The 26,154-nt window shown below is 47.4% G+C and overlaps 2 protein-coding genes and 1 long non-coding RNA gene across 5 annotated transcripts in view; 1 reads left to right on the top strand and 2 right to left on the bottom strand.

Moving 5' to 3' along the window:
* Nucleotides 1-4,817: 4,817 nt before the first annotated feature.
* Nucleotides 4,818-13,914, bottom strand: NOTUM (notum, palmitoleoyl-protein carboxylesterase). The gene is made up of 11 exons (XM_067308265.1): nucleotides 13,361-13,914; nucleotides 12,889-12,941; nucleotides 12,177-12,272; nucleotides 10,970-11,030; nucleotides 10,020-10,078; nucleotides 8,403-8,505; nucleotides 7,464-7,655; nucleotides 7,015-7,115; nucleotides 6,769-6,916; nucleotides 6,098-6,145; nucleotides 4,818-5,988 (listed from the first exon to the last, which is right to left on the bottom strand). Exons 1-11 carry the CDS (start codon nucleotides 13,912-13,914, stop codon nucleotides 5,682-5,684), a joined length of 1,722 nt encoding a protein of 573 aa, XP_067164366.1. The 3' UTR covers nucleotides 4,818-5,681.
* Nucleotides 13,915-18,095: 4,181 nt separating this feature from the next.
* LOC106487127 (uncharacterized) lies at nucleotides 18,096-20,312 on the bottom strand. 2 transcript variants are annotated; one of them, XR_010886072.1, is made up of 3 exons: nucleotides 20,238-20,312; nucleotides 19,054-19,116; nucleotides 18,096-18,408 (listed from the first exon to the last, which is right to left on the bottom strand). It is a non-coding gene; the product is annotated as an uncharacterized lncRNA (long non-coding RNA). The 2 variants fall into 2 exon arrangements; XR_001293014.2 differs by lacking the exon at nucleotides 20,238-20,312 and adding an exon at nucleotides 20,054-20,218.
* Nucleotides 20,313-20,619: 307 nt separating this feature from the next.
* ASPSCR1 (ASPSCR1 tether for SLC2A4, UBX domain containing) overlaps nucleotides 20,620-26,154 on the top strand; it is a 57,766-nt gene continuing 52,231 nt past the window's right edge. The window contains exons 1-3 of one of the 2 annotated variants that reach the window (XM_067308647.1): nucleotides 20,620-20,687; nucleotides 20,759-20,814; nucleotides 22,183-22,297. In XM_067308647.1, the coding sequence (XP_067164748.1) occupies nucleotides 20,673-20,687; nucleotides 20,759-20,814; nucleotides 22,183-22,297 (186 nt within the window). In that variant the 5' untranslated portion in view covers nucleotides 20,620-20,672. Of the gene's footprint in view, nucleotides 20,688-20,713; nucleotides 20,815-22,182; nucleotides 22,298-26,154 lie in introns of those variants that run through there. The other variant, XM_067308648.1, reaches the window with a different exon arrangement.

Genomic DNA, 26,154 nt, shown 5'->3' on the forward strand with positions numbered 1-26,154 from the left:
CAGCCATGCTGCGGAAACAGGAGCTCAGTCCTGCAGAGCCCGTGGCCCCGAGCTGCTGCACAAACCTAGAAACATCACAGATGCTTAAGAAGGATTTAGACCAGAGGCCACAACAGGAGCTGACTCACTTTGCTCCATTTGATCAGGAGCAGTAATATATTTACCTGCTGTGAAAGGCCCTGCTGTGCTTTGGGCATTAGTGAGAGCATGCAACTGTGAAGATTTTGAGAAAAAGTTCTCACTCCATCTCCTTGCACTCCTCCCTGTCTCTGTTTTGCTTATATATGAACAAGTTATTCTTGTATCTTTGAACGCCAGAAATAAAAGGAATTGCCCACAAAGAATTGCTTTGATATTCTTAGCTCTGTCTTGGAATACAGATTTCAATATGTAGGGTCAAACCCTTGTTCCTCATTAGATCAAAACTTTCCCAGATAGTCATTTTTGGTATACATTTTCCCCAAACATGGTCTCTACTCAAAAGTCTCTTACTTTTAACTTAAAAAGATCTGAAAAAAATTTCTGCTGTAGTTTCAGATTGGGAAAAATGAAAAATGCAACTTAGAAAAAAAAGTTCCTCACTTACCTGTTTAGTCATTTCTCTTTTCTTGTTCTTAAAGCAAAGCACAAGTACACATTGCTAACTCCCCACCTGCAGAACAAGCTCTCACTGTGCTGGTCCCAGTATGAGAAACTGGGGGTCATCCCGGAGCTCCACACAGGTGCAGGGAGTCAGCCTGACTGAGGGCCAGACCCAGCCCAGCCCTGACCAATAAAAATGTCCTGAATGGTCCAAAATAGCCATTGGCTATGCTGATAAAGTCTGTAACTTCCCAAAGCAGGAGCTACAGGAGTCCCTAGATTTACTGTGGGAATTATAATCAAATTCATGCTTGGTAACAATATTAATTGCTCAATATCATTGTTTCTTATTCATGTGTTAATGTGGCAAATATGAGACCCAGCAATGGACTGCCACATGCTGGGCTCCAGGTGAACCTGCTGCTACCCTGAACCCTTGCCCTTCCTGACTCTCTGTGATGTTAATCCTTCGGTTTCAGCAGAAATTTTCAAGACTTTGCTTACAGTGTGTGTTACTGTCCATGTTGTGGCATGTCCTGTAAAATGGAGAGGCTGTGCCTGAAGGCAGAGGAAGGCTGCTGTTGACTGCTGTTAACCTGTCTCTCTGGGGATGCTGGTGTGCTGTCCCTGTGCACTCTCAGCACGCCATCAGTGATGCTCTGTTGCACCTAAACACGGCTGGACTCACACTCATCATTTTCCTTCTTTAAGCCCCAGCAGAAGCTCCTCTATACTGCCCCCCCCCCCCCCCCCGGCCCCATATCATAGCATTTGGCTGTAACTGTCCCACACTGGCTGTGTGGGGCCAGTGAGAACCGTTTATTCAAATCTTCATTATATGACAGTCAAGTGACTGTACTGAACCCCACAGTCACAGGAAAAGAACATTTTTCAGTTTATAGCACACTGTGTTACTGCTTATGCTGCAGCTTGCTGCATCACCTCCCATCTGACCAGGGGAACTGTCCGGACTCATCATTTGTCTTGAAAAACGACCAAGGCAGCTGCGAGTGCTGAGCAAGGGGATGGTCCAGGCCAAGGCACACATGAGGAGAGCTGCTTGCCGGGCCCTGGTGCCCCAGGCTGGTGACTGTGGGCCCCGTCAGGTGCCTGCGCACTTGACCATGGTCAGTCACTGATGCCTGTGCTCAGACCTGGCCTGGTCCTGCCACCTGGCTTCCACTTCCCATGAGAACCGGTGCCACACAGGAAAGGCCTCAGCTCCGTGAGACAGTGCCGGCAGAGGGCAATGGTCGTGCTACGAGCAGCAGACAGGAGTGGTGCACCGTATGGACCGCTGCCTTCTGCAGGAGTATTTGAGTTTGAATGTGCAGGTCTCTGCCTCCTATGCTGCCCTAGGGCCTCTGGATGCTGCCAGCAGTCTGATTTCCCAGCATTGCACTTCAAAAGCATTTGAATTTTCTTTTCACTTTAAAAACTTGTAAGCAAATATCAGACAGAAGGTCCTGCATTAGAAACCCACAGCTTCTCGCTCCCCACCACATCAGCTTGTTGCATTGTTCCTTTGAAAGTTTGTTGTACCGGATGGGGAACAGCGCTACTTGCACAACTGCAGGTTTGCTCTGGAAAGGGCTCCAGCGCTGCAGACCTCTGCTGGTGAATGACACGGCAGCTTTGCAATTAAAATGCTTGCTAAGAGAGACACATACCTGTACATCAGACCAGTGGCTCCAAAATGATAAGTCAGTGCATCTTACGAAGTGGGACATTGGTCGACACAGAGAAGACCATAGCCACTGAACTGTCCAGATTTTTAGCCTGGACTCCATGCTAGAGCTGCGTTGCCATGCAGAAGGCGCTGCAAGCGCCAGCACTGGACCCAGACTCGATCCACTGCTCCCCGGCTGCAGCAGGGCTGCAAAACTGAGGCAGTGGCAGCAGCAGCGGCAGCAGCAGCACTGCCCAGTGCCGCTGCCGCCGTCTTGCAGCATTTCCACAGTGATGGTGCTGCCTCCCCATCACCAGCCCAAGGAATGGGGCGCCTTTTCCCACGGCGGCTGGGCTGTGCCTCGCCTCGCTCCAGTGCAGCACTTCTTGCAGCTGCCCCGTTTGGGGGGGGCTGGCAGGTGTAACTGTCTGCATGCTGCTCCACACCACAGCTGGGCTCCATGCACACTGCCAGCTGGGATCTGCTGTCCTCCTCCATGAGGGCTAAAAAGTGGGTCGCTGCTCATCCAGATAAGAGTTAGTTTCTCTAACGGGCCCCTGTGTATTAGCAGTAATTCCCACAGTGAACAGAGGTATGGACTCTACCCTCCAGCTCACGACTGAAACCGCTGACATGCCAGATGCTGGTGTCTGGAACTATGGCCATGTAGTGCAGAAACATACATTCTACTATCAACTTTTGACTTCTTAGTTGCATTTTAATTTGGGCCCAATCACATTATGCTTTCAGAAACAATTTTTCAGTGATGGCAGTTTATGATGGAAAGCATGTCATCTAGTCATAAGATCTGAGAGTACACCCACGCAGTGTCCAGTACTTTCAGTCTTACTTTTTTTGCCATTGGTTTCCACATAGCAAATGTCACAGCAGATGAATTTAGAAGTGCCAGATTTACAAAGGCTTGGGAAATCTGTATTTATTGCACAAGTACAAGAAGAAATACAGAACTGGAAATTACCTCCTGGGTTACAGATTCCAATTTCCAGCTACTACTCGCAACCACATTATATAATCTTTCTAATAAATTTATCAAGGTCCCCCCTTTAAAACATCGCTGAGACAGCCTTGCTCCCTGTTATACCTTTTGCGGAGCCACACTAAGCTAAAAGTGTGATTCCTGATTTCCAGGGATTTTTTTTCCCCTGTTTGCAAGGAAAATAGGATGTCTCATACCCCCTTTCAACATTCTTCACCTGTTCTAAGATGAATTAACCTTTTAGAAATACAGGTAATCACCTCTGCATATAGTGTTCCAAACTTCTACAGTGGCATTTATACTTTCCTGCTTCCCTGTAGAAATACATCACTGGACACAGAGTGGGCACTTGCCATATCTACAGATGCACGATACTGTGTATAGTCATCCTGTGAACAACTGATATGGACAGTAGTTTCCCTTGATGCTTCCCACTGATAAACTCTTAGTGAATAGCAGGAGTTCTGGCTACTACTCAAGTACCAGCACTTTGCACTGATTCACTCCATTTGACTCCAGCCCTCAAAGGAATCCAATTTTCCTGTATGCTTTTCCAAACCTTCTCGGTACTGAGGAAGCCTCTCAACCTTGTGGCATGAAAAATTCAATTAGAACAATCCTACTTTTATACCAAGGTCATTAAAATAGAAAGAATATTAGTAGTCCCTAGATTAATCAGAGGGAAACTCCTGCATCTCAGTTCTGCTTGCAGCACCATTCATTTTCTCTTTAGCTACTTTTTATCTTAAATTGGTACTAAACCCCACCTTGCACAACTGAAATGCTAACTTCTTGTGTGGTACTGCCTAAGTAACTACTGATTGCTGAAGTCCATCAAAAGTAACTGTATAGTAGGGGGTTTGTTTGTTTTAATTTTTATTCATTTATGACAAGAGATCTTACAAATAGCATTACCATTTTAACCTGGCAAGACCTCTCCTGGAAGTGCTTGGATTTGTTCAGAAATTAGGCCCTGATTTTCAGTTGCCTGCGTGTTGTGTAGCCATTTACACAAGAGCAGGTAAATGCAAAGTAGGTGTTAAGAACTTCTGCAGAATGGTTATAAATTACTGCTACTTGCACAGGTTTGACTACACCAGCTGCAGCGCGTTACCGTGTAAAGCTTTTAGTGCAACTCTCTTTGTGCTTTCTCACCCAAAGCAATGGCCTCTCACTCTCTCCAGCCTCAGCCACCCGTTCCTGTTTCCTCCCCTGTTCTCCTCCCATTAAAAACAAAGGGGATTCTGTATGTTCCCTGAGGTGGGCGTGTTCACAAATGATTACAAGATTAGAAATATGTTGGTTCTTGTCTTGTGTTCTCTACCTTTTATGTTCCAAATGTTTCCTGTTTTAAGACAGGCCAGGTGGTCTGATCAAACCAAACATTTCTCTCATTAAAATAATAGCCCTTGCTGTAAAAATAGATGCCTCTCTGCATCTTAAAATGCAATGCCCCAGAATACCCGACAAATCACGATCCTCAAGCTGAAGGTGCTGGGTGGGTGAGAATCTCTGTACTTAGACCTCACATTACAACCTTTTAATTAGAGAAACAATGACAAAACAAACTGCAAGGGGAACACAGAAGTCTAATTATTATAAAATGTCAATACCACCCTCAGCCCTTTCCCAGACACAAGTGATCATAAGGAAAACCCATCCAAATGAGCAGCATATACAACTTTACAAAGACATATGAACGATTCTCTGGTCAGCCCTTATAAATAGCATTTTACATATTAAAATAAATATGTCCATATTGCCAAAGTAGCAAGAGGTTTCTTCGTTATTAAAAAAAAATATGTTACAAAACAATATCATTTATTTTATATTTCTTGCTTATTTAAAAAAGTAATAAAAAGTCATTTTATAAAATAATACAAAAGTAAATTGAGTACAAGAGTGTCCACCCCTAGCACGTGTCCTTGGTTTGTACATTATGACACATCATGAGACATTGACCTCCAGGAAGTCATGTAATCATTCCTTCACTTCTAGTTGGTCAAAAGAAATCCAGTGCTTGCTTTTTTCACCACTTGTATCAAGTCTATGATGTAAAAAAATCATGGCAAGGAAAGAAGTCCTAGATCTAGGGAAGGTTCCACTGCTGCTATTTATGGCTTTGCTACTCCCTGCATCAGATTGCCTTGTGTAACACAGGAAGAGGCTGTGAATGGCCAAAACTGAGCCCTGGAGTGTGGAGGTAATGAGTTCCAGTCAAATAGCGTAAGCAAGAAATTGCTCTTTTCTTGACACATCCTAAGTGTGCAAGATTGCGGGAGCATGTGGGCATGTACGGGTCTGTGCCTGCATGGGTGTGGGTGTGCACCTGCCTGTATGAGTGTGAGGAAGAAGATCAGAGATCTGTCTGGGAGAAAGGTTTAGAATCTCCTCCGCCTGATCTAATCTCTCTGCCCCTCAGAAGATCCCTTCCTAGTTACCACTGCTGAGCATTCCCAGAAGTTTACTGGGCTCCAGGCCCTGTTGCTGTGCCATCTTCTGAACATCAAAACCCATGTGCATGAGGAACTGGATCACATTCATCTCCTGCCCTGTGAATTGGTCCCTGATGGTTGGGCACGAGGGGTTGCAGTGGGGCCATGGACAACTGTCAATCAGATGAATTGGGCAACCTTTTAGAGGGGTTTTCCCATTTTTGTTGCTCTCATGTAGGCTCCGATCCCAACAGTGCAGGGCACGGGGTAATGACGTCCCCTTCACCTGGATGTCTGTCCAGTGACTGAAAAGACAAACCATACAGATTGTATCAGAGAGGTCAGGCTGTCAGAATGGCCAATTCCCCTGCTGTTCCCCTTTTGACCTTTCATAGACTCTGCAAAAGCACTCACTTGCGTGTAATGATCTCATGAGACAAGCAAGCAGGAGCAAAGCTAGCCCTAAAGGGAAAAAAGAAACATAGATCAGGTCTGGGAAGGACAAAGTAAACTCTGTTAAATAAAACCTTCCTGACTAGCTAGAAAGTGGAAGTTTTACTGCCCCTGGCAAGGGATTTAGAAACAGCAGTGGCTGTCATGGTGTAAAACACAACTGGACTGGAAAGTACCCGAAGGAAAAGGGGTTCCATCCTGCCTAACATTGCACATGTGCAACAAGGACTCATGAACAGCTGCTCTTGCATGAAGCAAGTAAGGCACATTAACAATTCCTCCTCTGTTGTCTCATCAACTATCTGGTTGTTTTACAATCAGTAACTTTCAATGCACCCCGTCAGGTTCACAGCCATGCAATGAATGGCAAGGAGTCTCACACCTCACCTTGGAGGCAGGAAATGAAAAACCATGTTCTTATGGATAATAACAGATTACTGACAACTGCGAACCTGGAACTTATTTTGCACTTATTCAAAAATTAAAAGGGCAAGATTCTTGATGCAGACTAAATATGGTTACCAAATTTATGACACTGGTTTCTGCAGAGCTCTGAGAAATGTTACTAGAATACTGGATAAAGGACTTCTCTTGGAAATAAAGATGCCAGTTTTTCTCAGTGAAAGACTTACGTTACATCCTTCAAGGTGTTTCTCAGCTCCCTACCCAGGTTCTGGATGTAGAGCCACTGCCCCTCCTGAACAGGCTGGCCAGTTAGGTGTACATTGTCTACAGTGAGCTGGGCCTCATCAAAGAGCCATTGGACAATGAAGACTGGACCTAGAAAGACAAAAGAATTGGAAAAGAAATACCTGTAGTTAGTTGCAAATACAGAGAAAATCATAGAATCCATTTTAAAACTCTTCTCTCATACTTACACCGAAGAGTGGGGTAAATCTTGTATCCAAAAAAGCAATTCCATTCCTCTCCCTCTTTAAACTGCAGTTTACAGCGCTCAGGAACAATACCATTCCAATACCTACAAGACAAAGCAGTAATAGGATGTAGGTCATAATGCCATCTTAACAACTGCCCTTCCACATCCTAGTCTATTTCTGTCCTGGTTATAGTTCCAACTTATTAATAGCAGAGTTTTTCCTTGGCTGCCATGTCCTATCAATGCATTTTAGGGTATCTGCTATTACACACATGTTTTTGCATGTCTATATTTTAAACGATTTTCTTTTCCAATAAAATCATCCAAGAAGCCAATAACATAGATAATAAGTACTTTTTAAGTACCAAAATGCAGGAAGAAAGAGAAGGAGGGCATCTCTTCCTCACTCTAATGTCTTACAAAAGGGTAGTTTAGCGTATCTGATTGTACCTTATTCCTCTCTTGATGGCTTCTGTCGGAGCACACGTTATGGTATCTATACAGTCAGTTCTGCGATACTGTTTATTATCCAGGAACCAGCCAGAGTCTGCCAAGCCTCGAACCTGAATCCCATGATAACCCATCTCCTCCAGCTGCTCTGCCACTCGATCCACATTCAGGAGCACTCCTGTCCCTCCAGCACTGCAACAGCAATGTTAATACTGCAGTCATGAAGCAGACACAGCTATTACGTGACTGGCTATTGTACAGGCCCTCTCATAGGAACAACTCTCTAAGCAACTCCATCAGTTCACAGGACAATACAGTCGGTGGTCACCAAGTTATTTCCTTGCTTTGCAAAACACTGAGGAACAATCTGATACCTCAGGAACCAAATCCTGTTCTTGTTCTTTCTTCCGTATGCCGTATTTGCAAGAATTTTGGGTGCTCAAAAATCGGAAAAATCTGAAGTGAGACCAATTCACCCTCTGTAACTTCTGTATTACACCCTTATGTAACACATGCTGAGTGTACCACAGCTTTGTGCAACATAACATGATTAAGAGCACCTGTGTCAGGCAAGTCTGAGCTTTTAATTCAAATACCTTGAATCTACTCATAAGAGGCATATGTTTCACAGTGTGGAATCACAGGAGTCAATATTCTTAATGCAGGGCAGAATGAACACACCCCTGTCTCCAGCAAAGCTTTTACTCTATTATTTTCTCTCAAATGTACTTGAACCAAAAGCTGAGGAACTACTCTTATATCATCCCCTGTTGTACCACCCTTAGGAGGAAACTGAGAACAGATACAGGGTTTGTTGTGTTAGTGTTACTACACTCCTAGAAGAAAGTTTTCAGGATTTGGTGAGACCTTCTCCCTAAGAACTGCTTTCTACTGTGGAAGCCTCCTCTTTTCGTCACAGGAAATCTTGTAGATACCTACCTGCTTCCTGCCAGCAGCAACACTTTTGCAGAGCTAAGGCCTTTTCCCACCAGCTCCTTTATAACCTCCTGAATGATCAGTGCTCCCATGAAGGCATATTCATCTGGAAGAGAGAGCTCAGTGTCAACAAGCTGTTTGTTGTGCAGACTAAGTCTTTGCTCCTCTCCATAAATGCTTAAGAACCTTTTGAAGGTATCACATGCCTAAAAGCAGGCCCATTTTCCCCACCTATATCAATCAGGTCTAATAAGACATATTCCCCCTAATACAAAACTTGCTTCCCTGAAAGAACCTGAATACAGAGGGACTGTTTGTAGTGGAAAAAAAAATATCTCCAATATAAAGCAACACAAGCACACCTTCCTACAACAGTGCTTAAGAACTGATAAACTTAGAGAAGGAAAATAAGAGCATATGCTCTTATCTATCTTAATAAGGTGCTGGGACCCTTTCTCTGTATAGGAGGAATATTCATACCTTCCTATAAATTGGAACCTCAGTTCCAACTTACTGCATCCCTTTTTATTCCAGTCCATAAAGCCAATTCAATCATGCAATATTTCAAAACATGTTACATTTATAAAGACCACTATTTCCTTTGCACCACCAAAAAGCAGTCATCTTTGCTGAAATGTAACTGCATCATAGCAACAATCATAAAAAGCTATGAAATGAAAGGCCCCTTGCTATGACAAAAAGTCTATTTTTGGTATCCACAAGTGGTCAATTCTCAATTTAAGAGTTCAGTGGAAAGAGACATTGAGTGACAAAGTGGTTGGCTCTAAGGCCATAGTTCAAAGACCTACTCAGAGAAAAGCATTCGACCTTCTGACTTTTCAGTGCCATGTCACAAAGCATCTTAGGTCTACTTCTTTCATTCACACCAGTGTACATCAGGAGTAATTCCATTCTGGTCAACGAAAACTCATCACGAACAAATGAGAGGAGAACTAAGCCCCTGGTGATTCTCTAGATAGTACTGCATCCAAGTACCAATCCTGCTTAACTTGGGAAACCCACTGAACTACATGAGGTAGAACAATTCATTTGCATGAAATTTAGCTTAATCCAGGAGAGGACTCCTTTAAGTAGACTCTCAGAGATATGTTATTGTCAAAATGACAGCTGATGCAGAACAAACATGTATTATGATGAACTATTCTTTGTCTTCCAAAGCAATCTGCAGACAGCTTTAGCCCAACACACAATGGCTCTCTTCAAAGGCCAAATATCTTCCTGATACAAGCTTGAAACTAAATTCACTTCACTTGCCTCTCAGATCAGCAAAGCCAGAGTTGCATGCAACAAACCATGGCTCCTCAGCTACAACAATTAATTTGCTGTGTGCTGGATCTTGGAGATTCATCTAAAAGGAATTTAGTACCCCTAATCCTTGCATACTGCATCACTAACATCTCTGCAAGTAGTGGCTCTGAACTATGTCAAAACAGGCTGGTCTAAAGAGATCAGGATGTTTTATCTGGAAGTTGCTTGATATTCTTTCCTGTCCTTTAGCAAGGAAAAGCTCATTCTTCATTCACATAATTTCACAGAAGTCTGGCCATATCCTTTAATGTGTGATGTCTGTGGCAGCAACAGCCCATCAGCAACACTCACTTTTCTCAGACTTGGAAGAGGCACCGCTCCAAACATCACTTGAGCAATAAGGGATGAATCTGCAAAAGAGAAGTGTGTGAGAACCTTCCTTTGACATCCCAAGAGGGGTGAGGACAGGGTCAAGTAACTGGAAGAAAATTAAATGTGGCTGAGGGGAAAAGGAAAGAGTTTCTTCTCCAGTTAGACACTTGCATACCTACCTGTGCAACAAGGTGACAATTATAACTGTCTTGGGTTTTCTTCTGAACACTAGTAGTCTTAGTGAGTTAAATCAACAAATAACGTCTTTTATTGATCTAACTGAAGTACCAAGCTCAGTGGATAGAATAGAGGGTCCAGATTTTGCTCTTGGTTGTCCCACTGATATGGTGGGTGGCCTGCCACAGGACAACTCTTTGAGCTTCAGTTTTCCATGTGTGAAATGAGGAGACCTTGTCCATGCAGTGTAAATGCTGACTGCTACCACTGGAGGTTTATGTAGGAATACAGTTATCTTCCCATTTTGGTCTCCAGCTTGTGGGATACAAATTAACATCCATGTCTGCTGCTATTCCCTGCTATACAGATACTTACATAAACTGGTATCTTTCCCATTTCTCTTTGCTGAACTGGAAGAGCTACTCTATATTCCTTTCAAATTGGCAAATGTAAGACACACTATCAACCCACCACCCACAACAGTATTTGCCACTTCACTTATTTGAGAAGACTCTCTAAGCTGTCCCCAGTTTTTCATTAGATCACCACATCACTCCAGGCAGACTAGACTTAGGTTTCTCCAGACCTTGCCATCACAACTTGTTAGATAGCTAAACAAGAACAAATGAGTAAATGCACGATTTCCCCTTGCAGGCATTAGTCATATCTATCTCTGTAGCATTCTTGCTGGCCTAAAAGGCAGGAGATGCTGTTTGAGTACAAAGCTATTCCCCTTATTTGTCTGTTCTTACACCATGTTTGCATTCCACCAATGGGGATTTTCTTCTGGTTGTGATGACAGGATCCCAGTTCCTGCAGATGAACACACAGAAACAAGAAATGTACACCTGCTGCTCTGTGGTTTTAAATCAACTGTGTCAGCTTAATGCAGGATACAGACCATACAGAAAACAAACATCCATGATGAAAACCATTGGTAAGAAAGAGGAAGAGCAAGGAACATTTCTAAATTTGCCCTCTGATAGATGTGACTTTCAGATTTTAATTCATGCTAGAGATGAATGCTGTCAAGAAAACCCTTGTAGTATAGAAAAGAAGCTGTAACACCTGTTGAGAAGTGCACACTTCCCCAAACAGCAAATCCTAGCAGGTGAACTGTAGTATATGCAATTACAGGATTTGTGTAAATGACAGAGGTCTTGACATACAGCAAGCCCCAAGCATAAGCAGCAAGCACAAAGACAGAGGCTGCACATTTCTGTGCTGACTCAGGAGCCTTGTGGTCCAGAGTGTGGGTATTCACGGTGTTAATTTCACCTTATGCATTACATTAAAAGAAGTTAAAAATACTTTTACATATATACCAAATGTATGCTTTCACACAGGCAATTTCTGCAGTTGCTTAAGCAACATTATGCAGCTGTGAATGGGGAGAATGGGGAACAACACAATTCCAGATAAGAGGCCCAGACAATTCATCTAATTTTTCTCTATGTCCATAGGACCAGTCCTATTGTACACAAACAAATCCAGTGCATTGTGTAAGCAGGTATATGTGTCCTTACAAACAGACTAAAAAGTCTAAGAACATTTCTCAAAGGATTGAGAACCACAAACTTTCTTAAAAAAAAACAACAACAAAAAACAAAACCCCAACTCTGTAAAGCTCCCAACAGGCTTTTCTGTATGTGCATACATTTAAAATAAAGAAAGTATGTTGGCCATGGTTCAAAAAAGTAGTATCATCTTACCAGCCAAAACCATGCATCCAAGCACATGAGTACATCTGTGCTTTTATGACCTTTCAAGAGTGGAGAAGCATATTTATTTGCACCTATTCATGCGGGAACGACAGTCTGCCTGTGCCTAGACACAGTGCTAGCGTCTGAGCAGGAGCAGGTATATGGCCATGACGACGTGCTCACGAGGATGCCAATGACAGATGCCTCCGGCAGGGCCCTGGCGTGCTCATGCCCAGCGGGCAGAGCAGGAACTTACCAACTCTGGTTACTGGCCACTCCTTGGAGCTCATGAGCCGCCGCATGGTGTCGAAGCGAGTGTCGCAGTTCTCCCGGTTGAAGCAGTACCACCCTCCTGGTGTGGAGAAGACACCTGTCGGCTGCTGCACTGCGTCGTCCTGCCTGGAGCGGGCAGCCAGGCACCACGGGCAGGGCCCGGCGGTGGGGACGACATCCAGGGTGAGGTGGGGACAGCGCCCGGGGCGAGACGGTGAGGACAGCGCCTGGGGCAAGGTGGCAGGGATGGTGCCCGGGGCAAGGCAGGATGGTGCCTGGAGTGAGGCGGGGATGGCGCTTGGGGCGAGGCAGGATGGTGTCCAGGGCGAGGCGGGGAGGACAGCGCCTGGGGCGAGGTGGCACGGATGGTGCCCGAGGCGAGGCGGGATGGCGCCTGGGGCAAGGCGGGATGGTGTCCGGGGTGAGGCGGGGAGGACAGCGCCTGGGGCGAGGTGGCAGGGATGGCGCCCGGGGTGAGGCGGGGATGGCGCCCGGGGCAAGGTGGAGATGGCGCCCGGGGCGAGGCAGGGACAGCATCCGGGGCGAGGCGGCAGCGCGGGAAGGCAGCCAAGCACACACAGGCTGTTGCCTTTGAAGGGAGCCACTGGGGAACCTTCCCTCTCCCCGGCCTCCCATCCGCCGCGCGGGATAAAATGCTTGGACAATGCTGGAATAAAGACGCGCCTGCGGCTCACCTTCCAGGAACAGCAGCCACCGCCGGCTGCCCTTCGACTCCTTGAGGTAGTAGCTGAGGACAAACAAACAGGAGGCGGCGTGAGCGGGGAGCCGGGCCCGACCGCAGCGCTTTGATGCCGCCTCGCCGGAGCGTCGGGGGCGCCGCAAAATATTTGGTTAAAGTGCCGGGGCTGGCGGAACCGAGGCAGGCGGGGGGGCGGGGGGGGGGCCGCGGCGGTCCCGGCGCCGCCAACACGGGCGCTCGAGGCCGCGCCGCGCGGGAGGCGCTCGCTGCACCTGTCGCGGCTGCGCCGCGGGCCGCCGCGCGGTGGCGCCGCCGCGCCGGGCCCGCGGGAGCGCACGGCGGCCCGGGCCGCGCCGCGCCATCCCGGGCCGGGCTCGCCGGCAGCGGCGGCGCGCGGTCCCGGTCCCGGGGCCGGAGCCAGGGCCGGGGCGCGGCGAGGCGGCGGCCGGGGCGCGGCGCGGACTCACCCGGCCGAGCTGCCGTCGTTGCAGGTGACCGAGGCGTTGTGCAGGAGGTGGAGGCGCAGGTCGTGGGGCAGCGCCTGCGCCGAGCAGGGGTACAGCGACTGCGCCAGGCTCTTGATCTGCGCCATGAAGCTGTCCATGTTGCCCTCCACGGCGGTGAAGTCCAGCGGGAAGCTCTCGGCCGGCGCCGCCGCCGCCGCCTCGCTGCGCTCGCGGGCCGCCGCGCCGCGCCGCCGCCAGCCCTTCCTGCCCTCGCCGCCCGGCCCGGCGTGCAGCAGCCCCAGCAGCAGCAGCAGGAGGTGCACGGCCGCCGCGCCCATCGCCGCCCGCCGCCACCCGCCGCTCGCCGCGGCGGCAGCCAGCCCCCGGCGGCGGGCAGCGCCGCCCGCGCTCCGCCGCGCCCCGCCGCGCCGCCCGGGCCGGGGGTCGGCGGCGGGCGCCGCGGGCAGCGCCGCGGGCGCGGGCAGTGCCGCGGGCGGGGGCTCGGCGGAGCGGCGCGGCGGCGCGGCGCGGCTCCCGGCGCAGCAGCCCGCCGCCCGCTCCCAGGCGGCGAGCATGACAGAGGGGCACGGAGTGCGCGGGGAGCCTCCGGGGGCGCCGCCAGCCCGGGCGCCGCGTGGGGCAGCAGCCGGCCAGCCCCCGCCCTGCCCTGCCCTCCGCCCCCTCGGCGCGAGGCGGAGGGAGCGGGGGGTCTGCGCTTGCCGCGCCCGGGCACCGCCGCGCCGCGCCACCGCCACCGCCGCCGGGGCGAGCAGCGGCGGCGGCGGCGGCGCCCCGCCAGCCCGGCCCGGCCCGCGGGGCGGCGAGGCACGTGGCGCCCGCCCCGCGCGGGCCCGGCCCGGCCCGGCCCCGGCCCGGGCAGCGTCGCGGGGGTCGGGCCCGGCTGCCGCCCCGACGGCGCCGCCCGGGCGCGAGGCCCTGCGCGTGCCGGCCCCGACGGCAGCGCCTCCGGGCCTGCGGGCGCTGCGCCCCCCCCCGGCTCCGATGGTGGCTCCTCCCCGGCTCCTACGGGCGGTGCTTCCCCCGGTCCCCCGGGCGGTGTCTCCCGGCGGTGCTCCCTCTCTGGCGCTGCCCCCTGCTCCCCCCAGCACCCCTCCGGCGCTCCTCCCCGGCACCCCCGCTACCCCGCCGGCGCGGTGCTGGCACCGCCCCGCTCCCCCCGCAGTGTCCCCGGTGGTGCCGCTGCGCCCGGCCCCGGCGGCCAGCGGCCGCGAAGAGCCGGGGGCGGCAGCGCATCCGCGGGGCGCCGCTGCCGGGAGCGGGGCGGCAGGATGCTCCGGGCCGGGAGACGCATACTGCTGCCCTGGGAACAAAAGGGAATAAAACGGCCGTGACAAAATTTAGAGTGGAAATTAGGAAAGGGCTTTTCACCAAGCACTTGCGAAGGAGCGGGGGCGCTGCCGGGCCGGGCCGCCCCCTGCTCTGTCCCCGCCGCCCCCCTCCCCTCTCCTGCGAGATCCGTCTGAAGTTCACGTTTTCGGGGAGTTCTTGGTGCTGTTCTCAAACCATTAGGCTTATCCTCCATTAGCTTCCCTAGTTATTCTCTAGTGTTAGGACATTTCCAGTAGTGAAAATAACAAAAAAATCCTGGACAAAAGCTATGTTAAGGATCTATGTTAGAATGCTTGTCATGTGTGAGACCACAGGATGTTACAGTCATGTTGCAGTTATCTCAAAACTCAGCATTACAAACCCAGGAAATTCAGAGAAAATGTTACCCTTAAAATAATTTCAACTTTGTTTAGATATGAAAATGGACAGCCAATGCACCTAAACAGCCCTCAAGAGAGGAACAGGGAAACAGTCCGTGTCTTTGACAGGCAATTTAATCTATCTGTGCTCAAATAGGTGAAAATAGTATAATCTCAAAATAGTATGTGTTTTTTCTGTAGGGCAAGAATTAAGACTGTTCGGCTGCTGTAACTACATTTTCTACCTTAGTGCGTTTGGACTTTAAGTGTATCCTCAACTCTGAATTTCCGACTTACATAGCACATGGTTTTGCAATATGCTTGTTATGTGTTTTAATCTTGCAGTTACTCTAATGCAATCTCAGTCTTAGCTCTGTCCTCAGTCAGATTTTTGCCTCCAAATGTTTTGTTTTCCTTTCATTTAAATGCTGATAGTACCAATAGTATCTTTAAGGTAGGAAAAGCCTAACATACCACACACATACAAAAGCCACCCACTGATATTTGGGGGGGCCCAGCATAGTTCTGTATCATCATATCTTTTCCTACACTGCCTTTAACATCCCTTTCTCACTGCCCATGATAGGTATAAGGAGTTGATCACTAGGACTAGTTATAGCAATTAAAGAGCTCATCTGGCTGCCTGAGCAGCAGTGCAGCTGGAAGCTGGTTAGTTTGTACAAAGTCTGAACAGATGAACCTGTAAGTCCTCAAGAACACTCAAGGATCACTGGAGTAGCTGGCATTCACAACACCAGAGGTTCATATACCACAAGATACCTCCAGATAATTAGGCTGAAGAGATTGCTAAACTTCATCCTAATTCTTTTGAGAAAAGGCTGCCTTTCCTAACACCGATAGGCTTGCGTTCTTGGTTTTCATGCACCTTCTCTTCGGGGAGGTCTGGCATTACTGGACTCTGTAACTACATTGTACCACCCAGTGCATTAAGGGGTAACTGAATGTGAAGAAGAACCTTAGCATGAAGAGGAATGCATGTTAATGCTGCAGATCTTTGGGCCTTTGTCCAAAGAGGTGAAGCAATGAAGCTTAAATTATGCCTATTTTGGCTTTGCTGAGCTCCCTTCAGCTTTCATATTTCTCTTAATTCAGATACATCAGAAGGGTTTCTTTCAGAGCACTCTTACTTGTCATCCTTCCAAAGACCAGGAAAACATTCATATTACCTCTGTCATGAAGGAGTTAGGGGGCTATTAGAAAAGCATAAGGCTGTGTAAGGGTATGGCATGGGAGACTGCTTTTTTCTAGAGGTTTAAATTTGTTTCAGTTTAACTCTTTGATACACTGAATTCTGAGAGAACAGAGTGCACAGAAGTTTCAGAGCATTTTGAAATATTGCCCTTCAGCATGGGAGTTTCACTAAGTTTTAATGTTTTCATAAGAGCCATCCTACACTGAATAGATTGGACTCGGTATGGAAGGAAGCTCAGAGAAAGCTGCGAAAGAATTGGACTCCTGCAAGATATGGCATTTTTATTTCAGTAGAAGTAAGGCATGTAGGAGGCCAGCTTGACATTTCTAATCTTTGGGAGTAGTATAAAGGGAGATGCTGTTTCAATTTAATACCTATCAAAATGAATTAGGCTGTACATTATGTTCCAGTATGTCCTAATGTAATTCAGTATGTTAAAGTATATTAGAGTATGTTGTACAATAGCAAATGAGCCAGTTTTGAAATTCCCTAGTACCCTGCCAAGACCAAAGTCGCTCCAAGACTTGCTGTCTTAGTGTTTCAGTGTCAGAAACAGAGAGGATACCACCTGGAGTCCTGTGCATGGACTCACGTCACAGGTACGTTTCCCCTTGGCAGCCAGTTCTCACACCTGGTTTAAGCAGCTCTGCAGCCCTGGCTCAAAGTTCCCTGGCACATTACTGTTGATTTTGTACTAACCAAAAGCTGGGATGTGTGTAAGTTACCCGATAGAAGGCCACTCACCAATGGATAAAGTCCTGTTTTTGCATAGTCATGCTACTTTCCCACCATCTCTTCTAACACTGCAGCAGTGGGTGGGGGTAAAAGAAGCCCAACAGATAGGACAACATGGCCCATTTTTACTCTTGACACAAATGTGAAGTGCTGTGTGATGCTATACTAGGAACCTCCCTCGCGGATGTTCCCAGGATTCAGCATAATCAGTAGCACATAACATTGGTACAAGTACACAGGAGGAAATACTTCTCAGAATTGCCATTACTGTGATAAATAATTATTTTCCTCTGTGATATTTTGAAACTGGTTGCAGCATATTTCTAAATGTTCACAATCACTTTCCTATCCTTTTGAAAAAAAGATGGTCTTTTCCATGCTTTATCAAGAAGAAAATTAATGTACTATTCTCTGTGTAGATGTGTAACTGAATGAAAACATGCACAATGCTGGGAATATTTATCTAATACAAAGCACCACTAGCTGCCTAAAAGGTGTTTAAGTTTCATCACTGTAATCACAAACAAAATGCAAAGGGTCCCTAGTGTTTTCAAAAACAGTTTTGAGAGTATGCTGGGCATTGTTTTGCTTAGACTCACCCAGTAGATTTGTAGGCATCCTCTTGATCCTGACAGTGGCAAAAATCTGAATTGTTAAAGAAATTTTCAGCTATTCCCTAATGAGTTCCTCTTTCTCTGTAGTATTTTAATGAGCTCCAGGTTGTAGTTCCCTCCCCCTTCCTTCTTTCCTGATGCTTCTAATTTCAAATAAATATTTGAGATTAGAAGTGGCTCTGGATATGAAATGTGACCTTTAACCTCCACGCAACTTTCTGATTATGACATGCCATTAAAAACTAGATTCATCTCTCTACTCTCGCAACTTGGAAACGTTCAGCTCAAATTACATCGGTGTCTTTTTAACAGGAGCAACATTTCTTTAAAGGATATGTCACTTTCAAATGCAAAACAGAAACAGCTGCATGCTTCAGACATCAATTAAGAGCCACCCTCCTATACAGAAATGAGACCAAACTTTTGGGTTCCATCAAAACCAAAATATATCTTTTAAAATTGAATAACTGCTCCACCTCAGCAGCTAAGTAATCACTGATATTAACATTTTAATCCTTTTAATTCTGTTTCCTCTTTTGCTTCCATTAAGATATTAATTGGGGGAAGGATGGGAGATCTTCACTCTGTGTTAGATACCTGCAGAGTCTTGGTCTCTTACCCTCTCTGTTTTAAAGACTGAAGTGAATCTGCAAGCCACAGATGTTTGTTGCACCTTTTGTGGGCATGTGGAAACTTTCAGCACAATCTTACCCTTAAGTCCTCAAACCTCTTCAGATCATATTTTACAGCAGAAGGCAATTTGAATGGTAGGGAATTACAGGAAATATGTCCATAGACCTGTGGTAACAGAGAATGATTATTAATTGTAATTATTCTTATATTATGGGATATCAAATGAATTATCCAAGATATTTGAGGAGGATGTTCTAAGTACATCTGTCTTAGAACCCAATTAAACTGTGGCACCCATTGTCCAGCATCTTGTGTGTGCCAAAAGCTTAGATGGGTTCAAAGCACAGCTGGGTAAATTCATGTAATAAAAATCCATCAGCTTTATTAGATGTAAAGATGCGATCTCCGATTCTAGAAGTCCGGAAGGTGCAGAGAGCTGACAACTGGAAATTTATACTGGGAGAAATATAACTGCATATCCTATTGTTCTGCTGCTGTTCCCAGTCTCTGTCAGACGTAGTGTACTGACCAGACAGAACTGTTATGAGCTGTTCTTGTTAAGGCATAGTTGTAAGATGTGGGCCTCTCTCCTGAAAAAGGGGATTCTTGAAAGGACTGCAGCTCATAACTGCCTTATGCAGTGCTGTATTTCAGAGTACGAACAAAGATCTTTGGCGTATAAGCTAAGAAATTATAAGTAAAAGAAGGATGATGGTAATACCTCCATATATAGCTATAATGATTATACTCAGAAAGTTCCATAGTTGCTCAGTTAAAACAGTAAAAAAAAAATGCATACAGAAAACTTACGGGATATTGACATCCATCCATCATCCATTTTCCCATTCTCTTATTCTCCCTTCTCTCACACTGCTGATATAGAGAAAAAAAAGTGTTATCTGTAACAAAAGTCTCTTTCCTTAAAAGGATCTTTTTCCTTTATAAGCCAAGCAAAGCAGACATTTTTGTGGGAGCTGGTGGGTGGTGGTGGGGACTTAAGCTTAACATATATGATAAATATAGAAAAAGTAGAGGAAATATTTGGAATGTGGTAACAACTTAAGCTAAATAAATTCCAGTGGTTACCAGAACTAAAAGTTCTTTATGATATGAGCAAACAAAACAGACTGTAGTTGAATCTCTTGAGAATGCCTTCAACGCTAAAAAGGTGGTGCTGAGACTGAGGGGAATGGCTCCAAAAGAAATAACTCTTAGAATTTTTTTAGGGGGGGTCATAAGAATCTTCTTTCATAGGCAGTGGCACACTCCCATGTGTCTTACCACCAGTGTCCTGGTTGTGACACTGTTCAGAGACTCATCTGACAATGGCAGTGTAGTCAGACGCTCTCCTTTTCTCTCCAAAACGTGGCTGTCGCAATAGCTTTTGCGTTTTGCCAAGGAGTATCTTCATTGCATGTACACGTATTTTCAGTCATTAGTCACTCTGCCATCACCACTTGCTAAGGGGTCAAGAGCTTAAATCTGCAAAGGAGATTTCTTGGCATACATTTACCATGTGACTGTGCCACCCCCAAAATGCATCTGTCCAGCTCGGGGTAAAGAGCCGTAACCACGGGACGCCCGGAAGGCCAGGGCTGCGTGCCGACACCGACTCCTTCGCGGGTCCTATCTGCCCAAACCTGTGTCCTATCAGCACGCACGTCCCCAGGCAAAGGTCAAACCTAACAGAGAGGTCTATCTGATTTTAGCAAAGGTTAGGTGACTGATTATAACACTGGAAAGAGAAAGGAAAACAAGACATACTATCAATAGCTACTGGAAGTGTTAATTGAAGAAGAAGGATAATTACTTCAGGTTCTGCTTTGGAGCCCCGTCGGCAGAGCGAGGGGACGAGGCTCGGGCCGCAGCGCCCGCGGTGCCCCGGTCAAAACGGGAGCTCGGAGGGTCCCCTCGCCCCCGCCGGGAAGGGCACGCCGCACCCCAAACCGGCCCCCCGCCCGCGCCTGCCGGCGCTTTGCGCGTTACCCCCTCACCCCGGCTCGGCGCCGGCGGGACCGCGGGCCCGGCCCGGCTCGGGGGCTCCGGCCCGGCCCGGCTCGGCGGCCCCGGCCCGGCTCCGGCTCCCCGCGCAGCGCCGCCGCCCCGGAGCCGTCTCGCGCCGCTGGCGCAGGCGCAGCGCGGGGCCGCGAGCGCGCAACGGCCGCCGCGTCCCGCCGCAGCCGCCAGCCCCTCGCGGTGGCCGGGGGCCGGCGGTGCCCGGGGGGCGGCGCGGCGCGGCGCGGCGGGAGGGGACGGGCTGGCGGCAGGGGGCGGCACGCGGCCCAGCTCCGCCTCGGCCGCGCGGGGCCGCGCCGCGGCGGGCGGGAGGGAAGATGGCGGCGGCGGCGGCGGCGGCGGGCGGGGGGGGCTCCGCGGTGTCGGTGCTGGCCCCCAGCGGGCGGCGGGTCACGGTGCGGGTGGGGCCCGGCATGGTGCTGCTGCAGGTGGGTGCGGGGCCAGGGCGGGCGGCGGGGCCGGGCCGCGGCGGCCGCTGACGGCTCGGTTCTCTCGGCAGATCCTCGAGGAGGTCTGCAGGAAGCAGGGCGCCAGCCCCGACGAGTACGGCCTCAAGTGAGTCTCGCTCCTAGGGCCGCTCTAGCGGCCGCCGCCGCCCAGCGGGGCCGCCGCGCCGCGCCGTGTGGGAGAGGCCCCGCCCGGCCCGCGCTGCCCTGCCGGGGCTGGAGTCGGGGCCGGGCCGGGCCAGGCCAGGGCGGGTCCCGGCGCTGCGGAGCCGCCGGCCGCCTCGTCAGGGCAGCGCGCGCCCGGTGCCCGCGGCCTGGTCACTCCCCCCCGCCAGGGCCTAGCCCCCCCCCCGGTCGCCTCCCTCCGGGGGGGGGGGCGGCTCCCCCCTTTCCCTCCCCAACTTCCTCCGGGGGGGGGGACGGCTCCCCCCTTTCCCTCCCCATCTTCCTCCGGGGGGGGCGGCTCCCTCCTCCCTCTTCCCCCCCTCCCTTGGGGGGGGCCCGGCTCCCTCTTCTCCCTCTCCATCTCTCTCCGGGGGGGCCCGGCTCCTTCGTCCCCCCCGGCGCCCGCCAGTCTCCCAGCGGCGCGGTGCCGGGGCCTGCGGCCCTTCCTGGCGGGAGCCGGTTGCAGCCTTTTCTCGTGGTGCCCTCGGCCGAGCTGCGCGCCTCCTCCCGCCGCTGCGCCAAGCGCCTCGGGAGCCCCCTCCTGAAACTGCGGGGGGCGCTCGGTGGAGGGAATCACTTGGCGCCGCTGTGCTTTGAGTGTTGATGGTCTTGGAGGAACCTAAACAGTCCGTAAGCTGTTGGCTGAGATTAGTCCTTGTTTTCACCTTTGCCATAGCTGTGCGGGTATTAAGTGATGATACATGAGGAAATTATTTGTATGGTCCTCACTAGGAAGAGATAGCCATATGGTATGGTTCAGATTAATTTTGTTTAAATTATCCTGTGCAGATCTTCCCACCTAAAATTCCCTTCACTTTTGGGATGGATACTGAGATCCTGTGTAACTTCCATGAAAATGCCCCTCCATACACATACACTTCTGCTAGTTCACAGTTTGATAAGACTCTTTCCCTCTCTTATGTTTTGACTATTACAGTATAGTAATCAAGAAGTTACTCATTTGACTGACAGTAAAAAAGTTTCTTTTATTTTAGCATTGAACACAAAGCATGAATGTGTATTGAGTTGTTGTTTATCTCTTAAAGTCTGAGGGGAGACATATATATGACCATTTGTAAAATCTGCGACCTCCATAAACTGTAGGTTTTTGGTATGCAGAATCATTTTTTTGATGACCGTTTTCTGAATTACCAGTTGTACATTGCAGACTCCTACTCCATGGCTTCTAGTCATCCTATGGAGAATTCTCTAGCTCTGGACCAGGACTTTGCACCATTGCCTGTCCCCGAAGTGTTCTGAAGGTGGGATGTGATGGTTCCTGGTGTCTTCATTGGGTTTGTTCTTCTTTCAGGTTTCAGAGAAGTATGTTGGATCTCTCTCTGCAGTGGAGATTTGCCAAGCTGCCCAACAATGCCAAGCTGGAAATGGTGCCAGTCTCTCGTAACAGAGTGGGAATGGGAAACACGGTATGTCCATTTCACAACAAAACCTGATTTATTCACTTTTCAGTCATGCTGGATATGATCTTGTGAGATATAATGATCAGAGAATGATTAGGCTTGGCCAGTGCTTCAGTGGAAGACCACCCAAAGAATAGTTGGGGGTGGAAACCAGTCTGGAGTAATTCAGTAGCTGAAGTCCTTGCTTACAGGCCATACAGTGGTGGATTTGCAGCTTTGTGCTAGAGGATAGGGGGCTCTTTTGGGGAGGTGAAAAACTAATAATCATAAATATGTAAGACCTTAAAAATCACTGATGACTTTGCTCAGAAGCTGAGTTATTAATTTAGTTCTCTCTCCTAATTTTTATTTCAGTTGTAATAGTCTGCCTCTATAAGGTTTAACTAAAATATCAAACTGTTATGCTTCTCCTGCTATGCAGCTCTTTTGCTTCTTTCCCAGCATTGCTGTTCACAACGTGTTCACACAGCTTTAGAGGTTTTTTCTGAGGTATGCTGTGTTTAGCAGTGGCTGAATATGCCTTTTCAGTATAATTTGCAAAGTGCTTATGGATGCTTTGTTCTGTAAGAATGTTTGTCACATTTGTTCTTACAAGATTTAAAAACCTTTTTATGCATGTCATTATAGTAGCTGGAGGCATAACTTTTAAAACAATGCATAGTTGTTAATGAGCATAAACACTTCATTTTGTGTGATAAAAATGATGTATGGTCTTGTTTAAGCAGTCTGCAAACGAAGATTTGTCTATCACTAACAGCAATCGCTCTTCTTACTGACTTGCCTAATACAGAGTTTCTCAAATTTGGGGAAAGTTTTTGGGTCTGTTAATGCTAATCCCTTATTTCTGACTTCTGAATTATGTTAGTCTTGCTTCATTACAGGCAGTTACCTTAGCACAAACATTAACCTGTATATATGCTGAAATGTGAACTTCACGCTGTAAGAAGATTTTGGAACCTCTGCTCTCGTTCATTGTGGGTGTGCTGTGTAGTTTTTAGGATCCTTGCTGTCCGTGTTTCTCTTTCTAAAACTTTCTTGTGCTTTGTTTTGCGCACTAATGTTTTCTTTCTGACTTTGTGGCAGAAGGAAGTTTGAGCTCCAGATGACGTATTTAATAAAAAAATAATAATTAAAAAAACCACAGGCTGGTAGCATCTGCTGTGATTTTTAGTTACAAAGGGTTATGATGGCATTGAGTTTCTGTTCCAGAGAGAAGCGGTTCTGTCAAAATGGTACAGTGATGACTTTATCTGACATTTAGATCCAGTTTGAGGGATGTCGTACTGAAGGAAAACAATGATTTTTTTTTTTTCCCAAGAAGATACACCCAGTATATCAGAAAGTGTGAGAAGGGCTGTGCATATGAGAGAGGCTGTAGCTTGGAATCACTGCTTAGGCTGCAGAAGAGAAGAGTTAAGGAAAGTTTAAGTTGTTACTGTTTCATTGTGTTTCAGCGGAAGAGTCTACAGGAGTGAGGCTTCCCTTGGACTGTTCATTGCTATTTTAAAGAGTAAAGAAAAGACAGCAGATAAGCTTGTCAAGGGTGCTGTCTAAACAGAGTTACTGCCCCATAAACTCAGAACAGAGATCTTTCTTGGAAGAATTTTATGGTCAATGCAAGAAAATACTTTGTACAAAATACAATTGACTGAAAGAATTCCCTGCCACAGGGAATCAATGTCAAATACTGCAGGAAGTTTAAAACAGCTGGATAACTCCATGACTAGAATTGACACTAGTGTTATGCCCTAATGTAAGGGCAGTCAACCTGTGGACTCGATCATACAGGCTGGTGGTGGTGGTGTTGGGGTGAATGTGCTTCTGTGCCTTCTGTTATCAGCTCCTTTGAGATAATGTGCATGGAAATAGATGTGTTTTCCTGTGGAGCATTTGGTAGTAGGAGATAGAATACAGATTTTGATAAATCGTTGATTTGTTCAGCAGATCTGATATTTTAAAAATAGAGTGTTTTTGGATTTGCCTCTGCTTGTAAAAATCCTTGATTCCTGGAAGACATGTCTTTAGTGCAAAGTTGAACAAATTCCCCTTGCAATGGCAGGTGATCTAGGGACACCATCAGTACAGTTCTAGCAGTAAAGCCGTTAGCCTTTTGCTTATATGTTTGTAAACTTAGAAAATAATTGGCTCTGGTCTCTGTAATATTTTATATAGAGCTGGGGATTTTTAAAAAGACTTTTATTTTCTAATTGACTGAATATGATTTTTGTGACAAGCTTAGCTTTGAACTGTTGCCCAAAAACTGGTGCAACTGGCAGTCTGAATTTCTGGGCTGGATTCTTATAGAATGGTGATGTCAGCTGTCATCACTCTGCTGTAGCTGAGAATAATCTAAGGCTTGTCTTCAGCATTGAAAAAACAGCAGGTCATATTAGTGATGGGATGAAACTACTTAGTTCTGTTGGCCAGTTGCTGATGATGCCACTTCATGCAGAAAAATTGCTGGCTCCAGCAGATCATAGTTTGCAGTCCTGTGAATGCAGGAGCTGAGGTAGATGACAAACACAGTCCACCAAGGCAATCACTGTAGATTGCTGGAGTGTGTGGTGTCTATTTTTTTCATATATCTCTCTTCAAAAAAAAAAGATTTTGCACTGAGGTTGTTGGTAGTGTCATATGAAAACTCAAATTGGAAGAAAACTCCTGTTGGTGTCCTAGTCTTATGTCCTTCCCAGACTCCTGAATAAGGCTGATTTGGGGGACTTCAGAAAACCATAGTTGACTAGAAACACTAGATACTATCCAATAGGTACTTTTGTTTGTTTTTTTTTTTAGCCAGGTCAGCTAATTTGGCATACTTAAAGCAGTAGTCATTTTGAGAAAGAAGACTGAATATTTTCTAAAAGGTAAGGATTACAGTTTGAAGTGCTTTGCCATTCTCCCTTTCTTGGCCAGGTGTTAGATTTTTTCCCTCGGAGTCATTAGGAGTTTAAAGTTCTTCAGGACTGTCCTCAGTGTATTTGTTTTTGGATTTTTTTCCTCAATTCTCAGAAGAATATGTAGAAGCTGCATGAGCACTTGCTCATGAATGTGAATTTTCACTCTCTGGATTGGGAAAAGCTTGTTAGAACAGGCAGCTGTCCCTTGCCTTCTCTTCTAATGCTGTCTGCAGGTGTTTAAGAGCACGATAATTGAAAGCCAGGAATTATTTTTGAGATTTTGTTTTATTCTTAAATTGTGTGTTAAAATTTGGTAGTTAGGAAGCATTAGAGAGTTGCAAGTTGCATGTGTAGTCGTTTTGGACTCAATAATAGTTAGTTAGGTCTTCAAAATCTTAAATAAAAAGGATAGATTTGAACCATGTTCATTGTTTCTCTGTATCGATGTGCAAATATGCTGTTTGTTCTGCCTCAGGGAAGTTCTTTCCCAAATCAGTGCTTAGTCTGCAGAGCTCTGTGTTGGTATTTTAGTTTATGCAGCTGCATCAATGAGTTCATGACCTCCTGTCTGGGTTATTGGAATTCATTCTATATATCTGTGAAATCCCTTGCTGTAAAGTTTCAGCTGGTGTAAAACAGAACATCTCAATTGCTTGTGAAGACCCAAGGTATGATCCCATTATTTGGGATTCTTGCATTGATCTTTCTCTGAATATAGTTCAGGTCAGGATCTGACATTTTAATCAGCGTCCTCTGAAACAGATATGTTACGTGAGATTTTATTCTCTTCCTTAGAGAGTGTGACCACTTTTGGCACATCCTGCTAGAACAGTGTGTAAGCTGAAAAGTGCTGAAGGAGTGAGTGAATCTTCAGAAAAGCAGATCTCACATTGTGGAACTGACTCCTAGAGAGGAGATAATGATTCCAGCATTCATTTTATCCTGAACTGAATCCAGAACTACTGT

Source organism: Apteryx mantelli, chromosome 19, assembly GCF_036417845.1.
Source record: "Apteryx mantelli isolate bAptMan1 chromosome 19, bAptMan1.hap1, whole genome shotgun sequence".
NCBI lineage: Eukaryota > Metazoa > Chordata > Aves > Apterygiformes > Apterygidae > Apteryx > Apteryx mantelli.